This window comes from Chaetomium strumarium (assembly GCF_033439665.1).
Source record: "Chaetomium strumarium strain CBS 333.67 chromosome Unknown B0T15scaffold_6, whole genome shotgun sequence".
Taxonomy (NCBI): Eukaryota; Fungi; Ascomycota; class Sordariomycetes; order Sordariales; family Chaetomiaceae; genus Chaetomium; species Chaetomium strumarium.
Window position 1 is genome coordinate 2,940,102 of NW_026944434.1, and position 17,446 is coordinate 2,957,547.

General features: G+C 51.4%; 3 protein-coding genes across 3 annotated transcripts; 2 read left to right on the forward strand and 1 right to left on the reverse strand.

Annotated features, from left to right (window-relative positions):
- Positions 1-8,876: 8,876 nt before the first annotated feature.
- Positions 8,877-11,678, reverse strand: B0T15DRAFT_560939 (NAD(P)-binding-like protein; the record flags this gene model as incomplete). Its single annotated transcript, XM_062870547.1, has 9 exons — positions 8,877-8,973; positions 9,104-9,318; positions 9,391-9,474; positions 9,529-9,713; positions 9,841-9,889; positions 9,949-11,048; positions 11,105-11,283; positions 11,401-11,513; positions 11,580-11,678. 9 exons carry the CDS (start codon positions 11,676-11,678, stop codon positions 8,877-8,879), a joined length of 2,121 nt encoding a protein of 706 aa, XP_062719497.1.
- Positions 11,679-12,850: 1,172 nt separating this feature from the next.
- Positions 12,851-15,121, forward strand: B0T15DRAFT_282806 (cytochrome P450 monooxygenase-like protein). Its single transcript, XM_062863602.1, has 4 exons — positions 12,851-13,395; positions 13,465-13,647; positions 13,736-14,593; positions 14,694-15,121. Exons 1-4 carry the CDS (start codon positions 13,008-13,010, stop codon positions 14,888-14,890), a joined length of 1,626 nt encoding a protein of 541 aa, XP_062719498.1. The 5' UTR covers positions 12,851-13,007; the 3' UTR covers positions 14,891-15,121.
- Positions 15,122-16,323: 1,202 nt separating this feature from the next.
- B0T15DRAFT_439495 (uncharacterized protein) lies at positions 16,324-17,422 on the forward strand (the record flags this gene model as incomplete). Its single annotated transcript, XM_062865892.1, is given in 5 exon segments — positions 16,324-16,599; positions 16,618-16,893; positions 16,915-16,967; positions 16,994-17,140; positions 17,341-17,422. The coding sequence occupies 5 exon segments, from the start codon at positions 16,429-16,431 to the stop codon at positions 17,420-17,422; spliced, it is 729 nt and encodes a 242-aa protein (XP_062719499.1). The 5' UTR covers positions 16,324-16,428.
- Between the last annotated feature and the right edge of the window lie 24 nt (positions 17,423-17,446).

Consider the following 17,446-nt stretch of genomic DNA (forward strand, 5'->3'; position numbering starts at 1 on the left):
ATATCATTTGCATGCATGATGATTCATTATACCAAGTGATGATTCATTATGCATGTTCTATTACATCATGCATATAAGCTCAGACCTACTTACATCCTATATCTAAAGCTTACCTTGCGGCCTCGAGGATTTCTTTCCTCCTGCAAGTTCAATATTCTTGCAATGCAGTCAGTTTACCACCAGAGGCTTGACCCTAGGCTTGAACGACGGCTCTCGTGAGAAAGACCTAAGATTATACAGTCCCCAGCCGTGTCACGAATTAACCAACGGCAGGCTGCAGGGCAGACGGCTGTGTGTAGGGACGCGGGGGCGTCCCAAGCCAATCAGATGGAATAGTAAGGCAGACCAGTCAGGACCAGGCAGAGATGCTAAGGTGCCAATGCCCACTGAGCACTCTGCAGGATATAAGTGATCAGGGTGATCAAGAGCGCACCACGATGAGCACCTAGGCGCTTATTCGGATCGAAGCACTGAGCACTTAGGAAGATAGCTAGTATATAGTCACTCGCTCTGGAGGACTCTGGGAGTTCTCCAGTGAGCAATATAAGCAATAGCTTCCACCTATTGTGCAGACATTGTGAATAAGCATTGTTATGAACCTTTTGGCTTTACCGAGACCTATAGTCCAACTAGCAGATACCTTCAACCAGCGAACCCTTTGAGAGGCAGGACTGCCTGTGGTTTTATCACAGACCGTGAGGTTAGGGTTATTAGTATATAAAGCTTAATATCTAGCTTCAAAAGCACTCTCTCTAGATTGTATAGTATAAGGCCAGCCCCTATAAAACTACCCTAGATATTCCTCTTAATAATAGAGATAAAGAAGGCCGTGCGAAAGACATAAAGGAACTCGAGCTTGCTTATATAGTTGATATGTACATATATTAAGTCCTTGAGCTAGCGACTGTACGCCTGCTTTAACGGCCCAAAGCAGCTAATATTAAGTGGCTAGATGTGACGGTGCAATGCACCGACCATGATGATGATATCATTTGTATGTATAATGATTCATCATACCAAGTGATGATTCATTATGCATGTTCCATTACATCATGCATGCAAGCTCAGACCTACTCGCATCCTGTATTTAAAGCCTACCTTGCAGTCTCGAGGATTTCTTTCCTCCTGCAAGTTCAATATTCTTGCAATGCAGTCAGTTTACCACCAGAGGCTTGACCCTGGCCTTGAACGACGGCCCTCGTGACACCTGGCTAGGTACGCAATCTAAAGGAAGTTCAATATTGTCACGGTGACTGTCGTCGCAGGCCAGGCTCAAGGCTCTAGTGGGCAACTGACTACATTACAAGAATATTGAACTTGCAGGAGAAAAGAAATCCTCGAGACTGCAAGGTAGGCTTTAAATACAGGATGCAAGTAGGTCTAAGCTTGCATGCATGATGTAATGGAACATGCATAATGAATCATCACTTGGTATGATGAATCATTATACATACAAATGATATCATTATCATGGTCAGTGCGTTCCACCGTCACAGCCAGTATATAGTTACTCGTTCTAGAGGACTCTGGGAGTTCTCTAGTGAGCAATTCAAGTAATAGTCCTTACCTATTATATAGATATTGCAGTAAGCATTGTTATAAACCTTTTAGCTTTACCGAGACCTATAGTCCGACTAGCAGATATATGACGAAACCATAGGTAGTCCTGCCTTTGAAAGGGTTTGCTAGTCGAAGGTATCTGCTGGTCAGACTATACGTCTCAGTAAAGCCAAAAGGTTTATAATAATATAAGCTATAATGTCTATATAGTAAGGTAGAGCTACTTGTCATGGTGACTGTCGTCGCAGGCTAGGCTCAAGGCTCAGGTGGGCAACTGACTATATTGCAAGAATACTGAACCTGCAGGAGGAAAGGAATCCTCGAAGGCTGCAAGGTGCGAAGAAGTCTAAATACAGGATGTGGGCCATGTGCCCAGATATGGAAGGTGGGGCTCCAACAAGGTTGACCAATCATGCATGCATGCACTAGAAGCCGGCTCCCACTAGAGAGACGGGTCCGTCTCGATTAGTCATCCCAATTGATTATGTCAGCCCCCAAAATTACCCCGCGCTCGCCCCCCTGAACTGCGTGCCTCTGAACTACGTTGCGCGCCCCTGAATGCCATCATCACTGCTACCAACGCTACTGCAATAGCTACCTTTCCAGACGACTGCCTGCCCTCCGAAGGCCATTTCGCGTCTTGACAGGCCTTATTCGAAGCTATCAATCTATGGGCCAAGCCAAGGGGCTATGCCTTCATCACCTAAAGATCTATGAAGGAGAAGAATAGCGCTTCGACAGTGATCTACGCATGCGATCGATCTCGTTAGCCCCTAGGCGGCTCGTTAGAGTGCTAGAGAAGAACAATAACGCGAAGGACGAATTACCTTTTCTCTATATTAGTAAAAGAGATAGCTGACGGTAGCTAGGCTCTTAAGTATCGCTCTAATCATCGCTTTGCTAAGTATAACTATAAACTAAGCTAATACCTATCCGCCTATCTAGTCCATTAACAACTCTCTAAAGGTATATTATAACTTGCAAGCTTCTTAAATACTAGCCTTATACTAAAGGAGATCTAGACTCTTATACGGTAAAATAGCTCGCTAGCTATACGGCAAGATATCTATAATCGGGTTATAGAGATTCGTTAGGATATATATAAAGGCTAGAGTCTAATTCAAGCGCTCGTTAACTAGCTCGATGTGATGAAACCATAGGTAGTCCTGCCTCTGAAAAGGTTCGCCGGTCGAAGGTACTGCTAGTCGGACTATAGGTCTCAGTAAAGCTAAAAAGTTCATAACAATGCTAGCCGCAATATCTAACGTACATGATAAGCGAGCGACGCAGATAAGCGAGCGACGCACTTTCAGTGCGACGCGCCTCCTCTAAACTTTTCCACCAAATACCACCGCAACAAGCCATGCGTAGCCCCTCAAAAGAAGCCAGGCTTCTTTTAGCCCTCGAAGCTATCAAACAGAGCGAGAATCTTAGTATCCGGGCGGTAGCCAAGCTATACAACGTTCCAGAAGCAACGATTCGCCACCGGCGCAAGGGACGTGCTACAAGACGCGATGTTCTAGCCAACTCGCGTAAGCTCACGGATCTAGAAGAGAAGTCAATAGTTCAGTATATAACTGAGCTATCTATACGCGCATTCCCACCTAGATTAAGTGGTGTAGAAGATATGGCCAACTACCTACTACGCGAACGCGACGCGCCCCCTGTCGGCAAACGCTGGGCTTATAACTTTGTCAAACGCCAGCCAGAGCTCCGTACGCGGTATATACGCAAGTACGACTACCAGAGGGCTAAATGCAAGGATCTATAGGTCATTAGCGAGTGGTTTGCACTTGTATGGAATACTAGGGCTAAATATGGGATTGTCGATGACGATGTCTATAACTTTGATGAGACTAGGTTTATGATGGGTGTTATCTTCGCGGGTATGGTGGTTACGACCTCGGATGGGCGTGGCAAGGCAAAACTAGCTTAGCCTAGTAATCGGGAGTGGGCGACTGTGATCCAGGGAGTCAACGCCCTTGGCTGGGTTATCCCTCCGTTCATCATCCTAGCCGCATAGTACCACCAGAGTAACTGGTACCGGGAGTGCAACCTACTACTTACCTGGCGCATTGCAACCACCGATAATGGCTGGACTACCAATGTAGTAGGTCTGGATTGGATCAAGCACTTCGATTACCATACGGCACCTCAAACAAAAGGCACATACCGGTTATTGATCCTCGACGGCCACGAGAGCCACCACTCAACCGAATTCGAGCTCTACTGTAAGGAGAACAACATCGTCACACTCTGCATGCCTCCATACTCTTCCTATAGGCTCCAGCCTCTCGATGTTGGCTGCTTTGGGCCACTTAAGCAGGCATACGGTCGCCAGATCAAGGGCTTAATGCACATGCATATCAACCACATCAGCAAGCTTGAGTTCCTCTATGCCTTCCGAGAAGCCTTCTTTGCTTCTATAACAGAGAAGAACGTACAGGGTGGCTTTGCAGGGACTGGCCTTATGCCATACGACCTAGAGCGGGTGCTTTCTAAGCTAGATATAAAGCTTCGTACACCAACACCCCCAACCTCACGGCCCAGCACTGCGCAACCCTAGGTCTTCCAGACACCATATAACCCACGAGAAGCCAACGTATAGTCAACGCTCATCAAGACTCGCATTGCGAACCATCAAAATAGCTCCCCAACTTCAATGTTGGATGCTATAGACCAGCTTGCCAAGGGTACGATGGCTGTAATGCACCAGGTGGCCCTCCTTCGGTCAGAGGTCTCTTCGCTTCGCAAGGCCAATGAGGCACTAAGCAAGCGCCGGCGTGCCAAGAAAACACGTGTGCAGCTTGGAGGTTCACTTACTATGCAAGATGCAAAGGATCTACTAGATCAGAACGCCGTAGGTGGGGAGGCAGTGCAGGAAACGCAGCCGGATGGTAGCGGTTCAGGGGGGGCTCGTACGAAGGTTCGATGCTGTGGGGTATGCGGCAGGCCTGGCCATAATGCTCGCACTTGCCAGGAGGCTGTAGAATCATCTGATTCATCTATTTCTGATGTAATTGTAGTTGGTTGCTAGCGTTGTTATATTATAATTGAGGATAGTTGCTATAGGGTAGTAGAAAGTGCGTCGCTCGCTTATCTGCGTCGCTCGCTTATCATGTACGTTATACAATAGGTAGAGGTTATTGCTTATATTGCTTATTAGAGGACTCCTAAAGCCCTCTATAACAAATGACTATATACTAGCTATTTTTCTATAGACGCCTGCGCTCGCCGTCGTCCTCGAGCGTCTATGGTCGCTGCTGCTCGCTAGCGTCCTCGGGCGTATATATGGACGCTCTTGGACGCTGTCGTCCGTCGGCGTCTATATAGGGCATCTTGCTGCCTTATGCTTCCTAATTAGTAACCCTATCACCTATATAGCCCTACTAGGTCGGGTTATATAGTTGGTTCGTAATACGATGCCCCTCCTTGACATCTTTCGCCCTGAAAGACCTTGGCTATCGTTATATTTCCTTTTAACGCTAACTACCCCCTTGATTTAGTTCCCTAGGGAGTTGTCATTCTTCCTCCTTTACTATTGCTATAGCTAATATAGTGGCGGCTAGGCCCTATTGAAACCGTGCCTTTAAACACTGTATTATTATGATAGCAATTGAGCGTAATAGCGAGGAGTCCGATATATCTTACAAATGTTATTAGAATATAAAGCCATAACGTAGGTGTATAGCGAAAGTTACATACATGCGAAAGTTACACTAAACCATACCAATGCGATATTTCACTTCTACACCCACTTCCTCCACAACCTAACATGCCTCAGAAAAATGACGAAAGCCAAATTATCTTGGCCCTCTAGGCTCTTGAGAATGATCCTAAATTAAGTCTTAGAGCTGCAGCTCGGATCTTTTCTGTGGACCCAATAAAGCTAAGCCGCCGTCGACGCGGTCAGCAGTCACGACGCGACATTTAAGCCAACTCTCGGAAATTGACCAATTTAGAGGAATCTGTCATTGTTCAATATATCCTCGACCTAGACGCCAAAGGATTTCCTCCCCGCTTGTCTGGTATAGAAGATATGGCCAATCGACTGCTTGCCGAACGCGATGTAGGATGCGTTAGAACGCGTTGGGCTTCAACCTTCGTTAAACGCTACCTAGAGCTTACCATGCGTTTTAATCGGAAATATAACTACTAGAGGGCCCGATACGAAGATCCAGAGATCATTTGCGGTTGATTTGCGCTTGTACGGAATACAATCGCGAAGTACGGTATCTAGGAGGGGGATATCTATAACTTTGACGAGACCGGGTTTCAGATAGGCGTTATCTCGACTATAATAGTTATTATAAGCTCCGAACGGCGTAGGAGGGCAAAGTCAAAATAGCCTGGCAACCGCGAGTGGGCAATAGTAATCTAGGGCGTCAATACTACTGGCTAGGCAATCCCGCCGTTTATTATCGTTAAGGGCAAGCATTACCTCTCCTCTTGGTATAAAAACAGCCTATTGCCTAAGGACTAGGTCATCGCAACTTCCGAAAACGGTTGGACAACCAACGAGAGAGGTCTAGAATAGATCTAGTATTTCAATAGGTATACTAAAGCTCGAATAGTTAGGGTTTATCGCCTCCTTGTCCTCGACGGCCACGATAGCCACCATTCGACCGACTTCGAACTCTATTGTAAGGAGAACAATATTATTACGCTCTATATACCTCCCTACTCGTCTTATATCCTCCAGCCGCTCGATATTAGGTGTTTTAGCCCGTTTAAGATAGCATATGGCAAGCAAATCGAGGGGTTAATATAGGCAAGTATAACTTATATTACTAAGGAGGACTTCTTTCCCGCGTTCTACGCTGCTTTCTAAGCCGCCCTAACCCCTAAAAACATTCAAGGAGGTTTTTAAGGTGCTGGACTTGCTCCTTTTAATCCCGAGAGAGTAATCTCGTAGCTCGATATCCGTCTAAATACGCCAACGCCCTCGAACTTGTGGCCTGGCAGTACCTATACCTGGGTTTCCAAGACCCCAAATAACCTAATAGAAGCCTCCTCGTAGTCCACCCTTATCAAGAATCGAATTGCCCGGCATCAAAATAGCTCTCCAACCGAGATTTTGAGGGCGGTTGATATGTTTGCAAAAGGGACATCTAAGGTCATATATCAGTTGGCATTATTGCAGGCAGAGAATCAGAGCCTCCGAGCTGCAAATGAGGCGCTAAGTAAACGCCGGAGAGCTAAAAAACAGCAGCTGCGGCAAGGAGGATCGCTTTCTATACAGGATGCACAGGATCTAGAGGGTCAGAGAGAGGTTGAGGTGCAGATAAAGGAGGAAACGCAGGCGGGTAGCGGTCGGAAGCCGAGGATTGAGACGCGTGCGCGGCGTTATAGCAACTGCGGTGAACCAGGCCACAATGCGCGTACCTGTCAGATAGTTGTGGAAATGTCGGAGGAAGACGATTCCGAGTAGTTTCATTTGTTTTGAGGTGGTTGGGTGGAATTAATACAGATTTAGTTGAGAGGGTGTAGTTTAGTGTAACTTTCGCATGTATGTAACTTTCGCTATACACCTACGTTATAGGTATTATATTATAATGCCTGGTTCCAACAAGTGTTCCTCTTATATTCGTATAGGGAAGAAGTACAGTAGTCCTAGCGTTATAAATACTTATAGATACCCCTTTATCTATGCTTGCTAGGCCCTTCCTAATAGAATAGTAGTGGCAAACTTATCGGCCCGCGATAAGATTGATAAAGCGATTGTAGATGCTAAGCGTTAGCTTGCCAAGGCGTTAAGACGTCTTTCCTATCTTCGACAGCAGCGCTAACGCCTAGCAGAGATAGGCTTGTCGTTGTTAGCTCATGGACTAGAAGGTTTAGAAGAGGATAGGCCTCTTTCCCTAGAACCGATGTCGGAGGAATAGCAACTTGTTAGTCAGGCATAGGCCTTAGGTGCCTTTGGTATGGTTGACTGGGAGGCCATTGGGGTTGTTCCTTATAGTTCTGGTGTTTCGACAAGGTCCCTTGATTTTAATGCGCTTCTATAGTCTAGAGATTCTCCGCCCGTTGTTGACGAAGCTCGGAGTAACATAGGTTCGTAGTCAGTGGTAGCTAGGTCTCGGTTGCGCCTACTATGCGTATAGTATCTATAACGCTATTGCCTACAGCTGCTCTTTCCTTCCTAAGGTTCTTAATCTGGTTCTTGTTGTCCGTTTCCTAACAAATGAAATGGCTTAGTGGTATAGCTTGGTTATTATATCCGAGTGAATGCTCTAGGAGATTATAGGTTCGAATCCCTCTGAGCTTCTTCTCTATATAGGTTGCGTTACTATAGGGTGACGTAACCCGGCCGGAGATTTTTATGCTTCTCTTCTGGTCGGTCTGGGTTCTGCCGGTGGAATTCTTTTAGTTTTTCTATATAGTTGAGATGTTCTGCTGGTTCCTATAAATTATCTTCCGGCCTAAAGTCGAGCCATTTGATCAAGTATTCTAGCCTTCTATTAGCTACTTATAAATTCAGGATCTCCTTAATGTCCTATTCTTCTTCTTTATCCTTGGCTTTAATGTCCTTTATAAGCTATATATTCCTAGGTGCTAGTTCAAGGAGCAAGATATAGAAGACGTTAGTATATAGCTTTATTGTTAATAGTAATGAAAGTCGGTAGTTGGATATCGAAATTCTTGCGTCGATTTTGAACAGTCTAATCTTTCTAAAGTCGAGTTTCTAGCTTAGCCGTTTCGTTCTTAGATTCCGAGAAATAAGGTAGACTATATCTCCTCTCTTAAGGCGAGGTCTCTTAAGCCGATGCTTATTATAGTACTCCTTTATCCTAAGTCTGACGAACTCGAGTTCTTCCTTTAGTATTATATATAGCGTATGTATTTTTTCTACCTTGACCTTTGCCCTTGATACCGCAATATCCGGTCCCTGGCGTAAATCTGCTTTATAATCTAAAGTTGGCGAAGAATAGAGTGTGACGAAACCACAGGCAGTCCTGCCTCTAAAAGGGTTCGCCGGTCGAAGGTAACTGCTGGTCGGACTATAGGTCTCGGTGAAGCCAAAAGGTTCACAACAATGCTTGTCGCAATATCTGCATAATAGGTATAGGCTATTGCTTGTAATTGCTCACTGAGGAAGCTAGCTATCTGAATGAGTGGCAGAATGGTAGAACTATATACAGCTTATACAACGCCTTAAAGACGGACCGATACGAATCGACTATGCCAAAGAAGCTATATTGGCGCGCCTTACGTACGCTGGTGGTAATAGGCGCGTCGCCGACGACGGCCGAGTTCGAGAAGGCGAAGATGCGGGTGTGGTAACGCTCGTCGAAGGGATTCAGGAACAGACTCTGCTATGCGGCAAGTCTTTGCCAGGCTTCCTGGATGTGTGCCTGCTGCGACCACTCGACTATGGTGAAGGTCGAGCGGAGGGTTGTTTGTGGGCCGTATCTCCTCAGTAGAACAGTTTGTGTTAGGATTGAGTTCAGTTCAGTTCAGTTGTTAAGTCAAGGTGTGGTGGAAAGGGAGGGAAGTGAGGAAGATGTTGGATGGGATTGGGGTGTATTGTACTTGTACATACCCTCGCGGAGTGATTGCACAGCGCAGCTTCATAACGCGATACTTCCGCTCGTCCTCCTCAGGCGGACACCACCCGGCATTATACCAGCCCGCCAACATCGGCCAGAGACGGCCCCAAGTAAACGACAGACCGTTGTGGATGTTGAAGGCCTCGTTGGCCGTGCTCTCAGCCAACACGAGCCACTCCTCAAAATAAGCGGTCAACGTGCCCGTGCTCTAGACCTGTTCGCGGTCCCAGGAGTGGTAATCGCCGGGGAAGGCCATCGGCTGGCCCAGGTGTGCCTGCACGGCGGCGTAGACGCCGAAACCGAGCAGGTGGTTCAGGGCGCCGTCGCGGACGGCGCCGATGATGTACGATGGGCGAGCCACGGTCTATGATGCCGCCCCTCCTCCTTCTCCTCCCGAGATGGATTGGCAGTAGGCTGCGAGAGCGTCTTCTTGCTCATAGTAGAAGATCCGGTCCAGCTGGACGCGGGGGTCGCATTCGTAGGCCGGGAGCACCGTGGGGCCGAGGTAGAAGCCGTAGTGCTTGGTGCCGGTCTGCAGCATGAAGCGGCGGGGCTTAAGGGAGGTTTGGCGGAGGGCGTCGAGGAAGTTGTTGAAGAGGGTAACTGTTTGCATCCCTGTTTAGCAGGTTGTGGCGGCTTGGAAAAAGGGGCGACGTTCACCATTGACAGTCGCTAACTCGTCTGCATTCGCCCACAAGTCCCCCCCCCCCCCCCCCCCCCCCCAAAAAACACCATCCTTGAGCGGCGGCTGCTTGTATGAGAAGTAGAAGATGTGATCCCTGATTCTTGCATATAAGTACTAGTACCGAATTTCAGCAGAGGAGCTGGACTCTTACACGTGCTGAATCTCCTTCAGCTGTTGTGCGATCTGTGACGGGTTGTTCAAAAGGTCCACGACCAAGTGTTCGACACGCCCGACGTCCTCGCCCAGATCTGCGAAGAAGTTGGGCGGTGGTGGCCGAGAACTCAGACAGTAGATCTTACTCCAGCGTTGCGGTGATGCTGCCAAGACCTTCACCATGTGGTAGCCAGACAGGCCGGTGGCGCCGGTGACGAGTGCTGTAAGATTGCGGTAGTCGGGGGTGTTTGGGAAGGTGGGGAGCCCGTATAAGTGGCCCCTGGACTGCACCGGCAGCTGTTGGGGTACATCACCCTGGGCGTGAACTAGCTGATCTCCGGAGTCTGGGTCCGACAGAGACCCGGCATGGAACGGACGGGATACAGCTCTGATATCGGACTCTCTGCACTGTGGGACGCTTTCGCCGAGGCCAACTTTCAGCCGGTATCGCTTGGCCGAGGCACACCATCTCAGATGTGTCTCGCACAGCATCAGAATGCACCGAGCAACGGTCTCAACCCTCTCAATGCTTGAGCCGGCCGTACCCTCCGCCGCGCGGCGAAGCCAGGCCACAACCTCAAGACAACGGGTGACACCCCGGTTGTGCTCGGCGTTGACCAGGGCAACACACCGGCACAGGCCGTCCGTCTTTCCGGTACCAAAGCCGCGCATCAACACCACGACAGCGTTCAGCTGCTCGACGGCTTCGAGGTCCCGGACGAGCCCGATCAGGTCGTTCTGCAGGCCGGCCACCCGGCAAACCGCATTCTCCAGATCGTCCCAGTGGGCGCGGAAGCTCAGATCGGCCTCGGTCAGGTACTCGGACTTGAGGGCGGCGAAGAAGGGGTTCAGGCTGATGGTCCGGGCTCGGATGCTCATGTAGAGCGCCAGGCTGTCCGCGCCGCTGTTTTGTTGTGGAAAGTGGATTTCCTCCACCTGACCCTGCAGCGTGTCGCAGACGGCGTGGAAGAAGGCCTCGGCGCTCTTCGGAGGGAGATACTGCGTGCAGTGGTCGTACAAAACCCGCATCCGGTTCTGGATGCGTTTGTCCTTGGTCTCCGGGGCCGCGGACCCGGTTCTCGGTGCAGGGGCGTTCGGAGCTTGCCTTGGGGTCAGGCTTATGCTACGTAAGGCAGTGTCCGAAGAGGCGACTTACCGCACTTTAGAATCTCAATGGACTCGAGGAGAGCAAGCCGTCGGTCTTCCATCTCCAACGTCTCGCCAATGTCGTCCGTGACACATGCGAAAGCGAGCCATGCCGTGAAGGCGACACGGATCGCGACGTCCTTGATATCGGGGAAGAACAAGTTGATCACGTTCGCTTTGGCAAAACAGCTTTCGGCAAGCCGTATCTCGGAGAGTCCGTCGCTTACAGGACAAGCGTTGGGGGTTCCTTTGGCGCCATCAGCGGCGTTGGGAGGTTCGACGGCAGTGGAAGAGGCATTGAGGGACACTCCGGCCCTGAAGGTAGCATGAGCCGAGGCAATTTGCGTCAAGGACGAGTCAACGTCGCTGTTCTGGTTGACAGGGGTGCACTCGACCACGCCGAAATTGGGGATATCGAGCTTCCGACAGGGTGTGATTAGGATCGCGGGCTTATGGAGCCAATATCAGGGGTATCCATGACCTACCGTGATTTCAAGGCCGTCCTTTAGTGCGATCTGGACGCTGCTTCTCTCTGGCCAAGCGCTCGAGCGGACATACTCCCTTAAGCTGTGGGTTGGGCCCATGGCGGGACTGGACTCCGGAAGGAGGATCGAGTTGAGGATAGATCGAGCAAGTAGAACGGAGCAACCAAAGCAATCAGAGAAGATAAAACAAGACCCAGCACGCGTGGCAGACCTACCGGATGCCGCTTCCCAGGTGGACTGAATCAAAGGTCGACGCTCATGCCGCTAAACAGAGGCTTCAATGTCAGTGTGTAGAAGGGTTTGAGGACCTGTTCGCGTTCGTATCTTGCAGTGGAAGGAAAGGTGCAATCTCTGGCCCTCCTTATATGAGTCGCCAGTAGGGCATCCCCATGTGAGAGCATCAGAAGCCCCCTTCCGCCCTGTGACTGGTGCGATGCTCCAGCCCATGCTGCTGCAATGCCGCCACCGTTGCTCCCACGCCTATGATTGTTTGATGTGTATACTGAGCGCTTGGGATGCTCAACGATGATTGCGTAAGCTAATTCCGAATGAGAAGGAGAACGCAAGCCATATCGAGTGGCGACTGACAGGTAATGTAAGCTATCGGACAGACCATCGGTGGTTTTAGCCAGTCAGTGCCGAGGGATGTGCTCTCTTCCTCTGGATTGTAGCAAGATGCTCGGTGTGCATGGGGCACATCACCAACTGGCAATTCGTCTCTCAGTAGATCCGTCTTGTCCCTCGGACTATAGGTTCAAGGCTAGTGGTGATCCTCCTCAAGCGGCCTAGATCCTCCCGCCACATCACCGGTAAACTGTCGCATAGACTGGGAGCTGACTGCAGCGGCTAGCTTGACGTGCCAACATGATGGGCGTAGATATGCATCACGCGTAGTCGTCAACTCCCTGGGGAGCAGTTTTGGTAATGGTCGCTGGATCTAGAGGGTATAGATTAGTAGGGTTGGGCAGAACAGCTTCGTTGTGATCCGCTCGGGCCGCTCTGTCATCCTAGGTAAGGTACCTCTACTGTGGCGCTCTGCCACGCCATATCTCACATTTTCTCCAACCGCGGAGTTTGCCATCAGAGCTAGCAGTATCTAGACCCGACGCCCATCTTTTGAGAAGGATCAAACTATCTACCCTCAGCGCACCCCGCGTCCTCGAGGCGTGAAATATTGTGGGGCGTGTGCGAGAGAGTGCAACACCCCCTCCCGGCTATAGTCCCTGCTACTGTTACACTGCTGTAACGAGACGTCTTCTCCAAAGTGGAACGTGGCGTGGAGCTCCGTTGACGGGGTTTTAAAGTCTTCAAGATGAACCCCCTCACTCAACCCAACCGTTCTCAACCTCCCGCCCAAGAATAACCCCGAGTCCTCACCCTCCGGGACACTTCCACTTCATCTTCAGGGAACATCTAGGCCACGGAGTTATGGAGTCCGCCCACACCATGGCTCTGCTGACCGCCGCCAGCGGCGTGGTTATTCACCTCTTCTTGTTCCGGAAAGGGGAGTGGGATGTGGCATCCCCGTCCATCTTCGTTTCTTATGTTACGCTTTTCGCCGCTACTGCACTGTTTTCACATGCGTACCTTGACATCTCGCTTTCGTCGGTTACACAGCTTGCCGCTTGCCACGTTGTTGGGTTGTACAGCAGCATGCTTGTGTACCGAGCTTTCTTCCACCGGCTCTCCGAGTACCCTGGCCCGTTCCTTGCGCGGCTCAGCACCTTCTACATCACGGCACGGTCAGTGCGGAAGCTACACCTCTATGAAGAGGTCCAGAAGCTGCACGCGCAATATGGCGATTACGTTCGACTTGGTGGGCTCCTTTCTCAGTAACCCCCAAACTTGTGACCATCGACGGGCGCTAACACGCGTTCCTTTTCAGGGCCGAGAGAGCTTTCCATTGCTGACCCTGAAGCTGTCAAGGCCATCTACGGCAGCCAGTCTCCCACAACCAAGGGCCCCTGGTACACGCTTCTTGAACCGCGGGTGCCCTTGTTCATGGCCCGCGACAAGCAGGAGCACGCCCGCCGTCGCAAAGTCTGGGATCAGGGATTCACCACCAAAGGTGCTGTGCCTGGCAACCCCCCAAGTCCCCAAGTCCCCTTGCCCATCTTTGCTTGCCCAATCTAACTCATTGTTCTGGCCAGCAACAGCTCTCCAAGGCTACGAGCCGCGCATCAATAAAGCCATCAGTCAGCTCCTCGCCGTCATTGAGCGGGAGAAAGGCCAGCCACTAGACCTGGCCCAATGGTTCGCCTACCTGATCTTCGATATAATGGAGGACCTCTCGTTCAACAAGAACTCCCACATGGTCGAGAGCGGCCAAGACGGGTACATCTTCAAGACCATCCGCGCCGACATGTGGAACATCGCCTTCTTCAGCCACATCCCCTGGCTGCTGCCATTCCTGAAACGCACGCCCCTGCTCAACGCCGAGTACCTCGCTTTCTACGACTGGATCCAGAAGCAGATCGACGAGCGCCGCAGGCAGGAGCCCGACCGGCCCGACATCTTCTCGCCGATTCTGCGCGCCTACGAGAAGGGGCCCCAGACCGCCCGCGACCGGCGCAACCTGCACGGCGACGCCCAGCTGGTCGTCATCGCCGGCAGCGACAGCGTCGTGGCCGCGCTGGTGCATCTCTTCTTCGAGCTGGCCTGGAGTCCGCCGGGGCTGGTGAGGCGTCTCCAGGCCGAATTCGACGCCCTCCCCAGCCTGGACCACGACAACCTGCAGACGGTCGCACTCCTCGACGCGGTCATCAACGAGACGCTCAGACTGCACCCGCCCGTTCCTTCGGGCACGCAGCGCGTGACCCCGCCGGAGGGGCTGGCCATTGGCGGCGGCAGCAGTGGCGCCTATATCCCCGGAGACACCATCGTGCAGGTGCCGAGCTACACGGTGTTCCGCGACGAGAGGAACTTTGAGCGCGCGGCCGAGTTTGTGCCCGAGCGGTGGACTACCAGGCCCGAGATGATCAAGGATCGGTCGGTCTACATCCCCTTCAACACCGGTAAGTTCCATCGTTGATTCGTTTTGGTGCCAAACTGTTTTTCTGCTTTACTAGTTGGTGTAGAGCTGATAATTGACCCACGCGGGTAAAAAACAAAAAGGTCCGTACGGCTGCGTCGGCAAACGCTTGGCCATGCTGGAGATGCGGCGGGTCGTGGCTGAGATCCTGTCCAGGTATGATATGGCGATTGCGCCGGACCAAACCCGGGAGATGTTCCTGGACGGCAAGCAGGACACGTTCACGACGGTCTCGGCTCCGTTGCCCGTCATCTTCACTGAAAGGGTGCGCAGTATGTAAGGGGTAATCGGGTTCGATGTACCAAACCGAAAAAGATTGGACATTCACATGACCCGGCGAAGGATGCGCTTGGATTACCCACTTTTGCTGCGAAATCGCTGTCGAGCATACCTAGGTGACGAGCTATCGGCGCCCTGTTTCACTTATCAGACCACCCAGCATCATCGCTTACTCTTGTGTCAATCAAGGCTTACCGGTTGCCGGGATTCGTGATGCACTGGGGATGTGTTGAATGTGATGAAAAATGCGGGGCAGACTCAGCCGCGAGTGATCGATCGCTTCGGGCCGAGGTGGGATCCCGTGGGCAGAGCAGGGGTTCACAACCTGGGCTCCACCGGTATTGTACAGGTACGTAGGTACCTCTAGTCCTGGTACGCACCCAAGCGTGGGGGTCGTGATTTGGCTTGCACAGCAGGGTTTGAATCCTCTTGGACTACTCCTTCCCTACTCGAGCACATGGAGAATCACTGATGCCACCATTGCCTTGATCCATCTGGCAGAGCTGGCTCGAAGATCCGTGACCGCTACCCGTTCCCCTTTTCTTTGACCTACTAGCTTACGTTGCTCGAGGAGGAGCGTACTCGGCAGTAAAAATGACATATCACGGAAAGCAGAACTAGCAAGCGAGAGCCAAGATCGAGGCGTGATGGCTTCAGCGGCGCCCTCGTAAGTTCGAGACCAGCCGAGACAGGGGAAGGGAAGCAAATTTCCAAATATCTTTAGTTACTGTAGGACCCGATCACTTGGAATTAGGCGAATCCATCACATTCCAGCATCTCAGCCTAGCAATAGCGCGCTGCGCTAGCACCTCGGTGAGACAGGTTTGGCTTTGTCTCCGCCGTCCTGGGTCGGGATCGTCAAAGCCGCCGAGGCTCAAAGAAAAAATGTCCATTCTCGGTGGAGCTGGGACCGAAGGAGCGGAGTTGCCGGTATATGCTGGCCCAGGTGTGTTTTCCAACTCACCTCGACGAGGGTGTGTTCTGCATCTCCTTTGACTGGATGAGAAACCGGGAGGGCGTGACACAAGCGCAGGTCTTTCTCTGGAGCTCTAAGGGTTCCAGCACCACACTCCCTCGTGGGACCGGTGACCGGGCTGGTGGATTTATGTCTCAGAAGGGCAACCTGCCTCGTATACGGCGCCAAATGCTGACAGAAATCTACAGGACGGAGTTGGGTCTCGGAAGTCTTGCCCGTCTATGCTGGCTACCATTGCTACTGCAGCACCATCACGCCTGGGAGCCTAGTAAGAAGTTTATCGACAAAGGGGGCAGAGAGGTTAAAGGGTTTCAATTTACACAAACACTGGGTGACATGAGCCGGCTTTTTCAGGGGGCAACCACTAGTACTACGCACCTCGCCATTAGCAACACAAGCACCGACCATAATGACAAAGATCACCATCTTTGGCGTCGGGTAGGCCTCCCTCCTACGTGTTGGGCTCTGACTTTCCATTTCCCCTGACCAGAATCTAACAACCCCATTTGGTGTTTGCTCACCACCGATCCCTGACAGCATTACCGGCCTCTCCATAGCAGAAGATGCAACTCGATGCACTCGCCTATCTCCGTCGATTAGCAATCGAGCATCCCGCGGGCGGCGTGCGTCGCGTGCGGCTGATCGACGTGTCTACGCCCAAGGCAGCTGCCGTGTGTTGTTGGTATGCGGGCCTACTGCCGGAACTCGAAGCGCTTGAGGTGGGTGAGGGAGGAGTCCCGCTCGAGGTTTAGGATGGTAGCATGGTGGTCAACCCTAGCGTGTTCCTCCCGTGGGTGAGGAAGAAACTAGAGGATGCCGGGGTCAGGTTTCAGCGAATTAGTACGGTGGAATCGTTAGAGGAGTTGAAGACCTTCGGGCATGGCATCCTGATCGATGCGTCTGGTTTGGTGTCACGGACGATGCTGGATGTGCGTGACGAGGAGCTGACGATGGACAGCACCTACGTGAGCGTGGTCAGATCAACCTATGGCGTGAGCGTGGTCAGATCAACCTATGGCGGCGCGTTTGTCTAACGTGGCCTTGGGGAGTATACGTTTATCTTTGGTCGCGGCGACGGGTCTGCTGTTGTTAGCGGTATCTCGTAACCGGTTAAGAATGGAATCACAGCCACCGAAGAGGTTCCCGACGATGTGAGGAAGACTGCCCGTCCGTTAGCTTCGGCGAGTACCAGATCCTCCAACATCTGGTGGGGATCCGTCCCCTAAGGCCCGTCGGAGTTCGAGTCGAGAAAGAGTTGCCCAACGGCAGAAAGTCGTTCATGCTTATGGCACTACGATTTGTTGTACTTAGGGGGTCACAGAGGTTGTATTGCTTGCTTGGGGAGTCTGGGACTCTGGGGGACCTTGGTTCCTTATGTACATGGAGAGCCTGCTTCCCAGTCTTCTGCCCCTGTTCCTGCTGTACCGGTACTTCCAGTACCATGCCTAGCTTGTGGTCTTTGAGCCTGATTTCAGCACGATTGGCGGCTACATTCACAGCTTCGGGCTTGCCCGGAAGGTGGTACGACTGGTGGATGAGTTTGCTTTCAAATTTTAGATTCCACGCAGAGCTGGGAAAGGG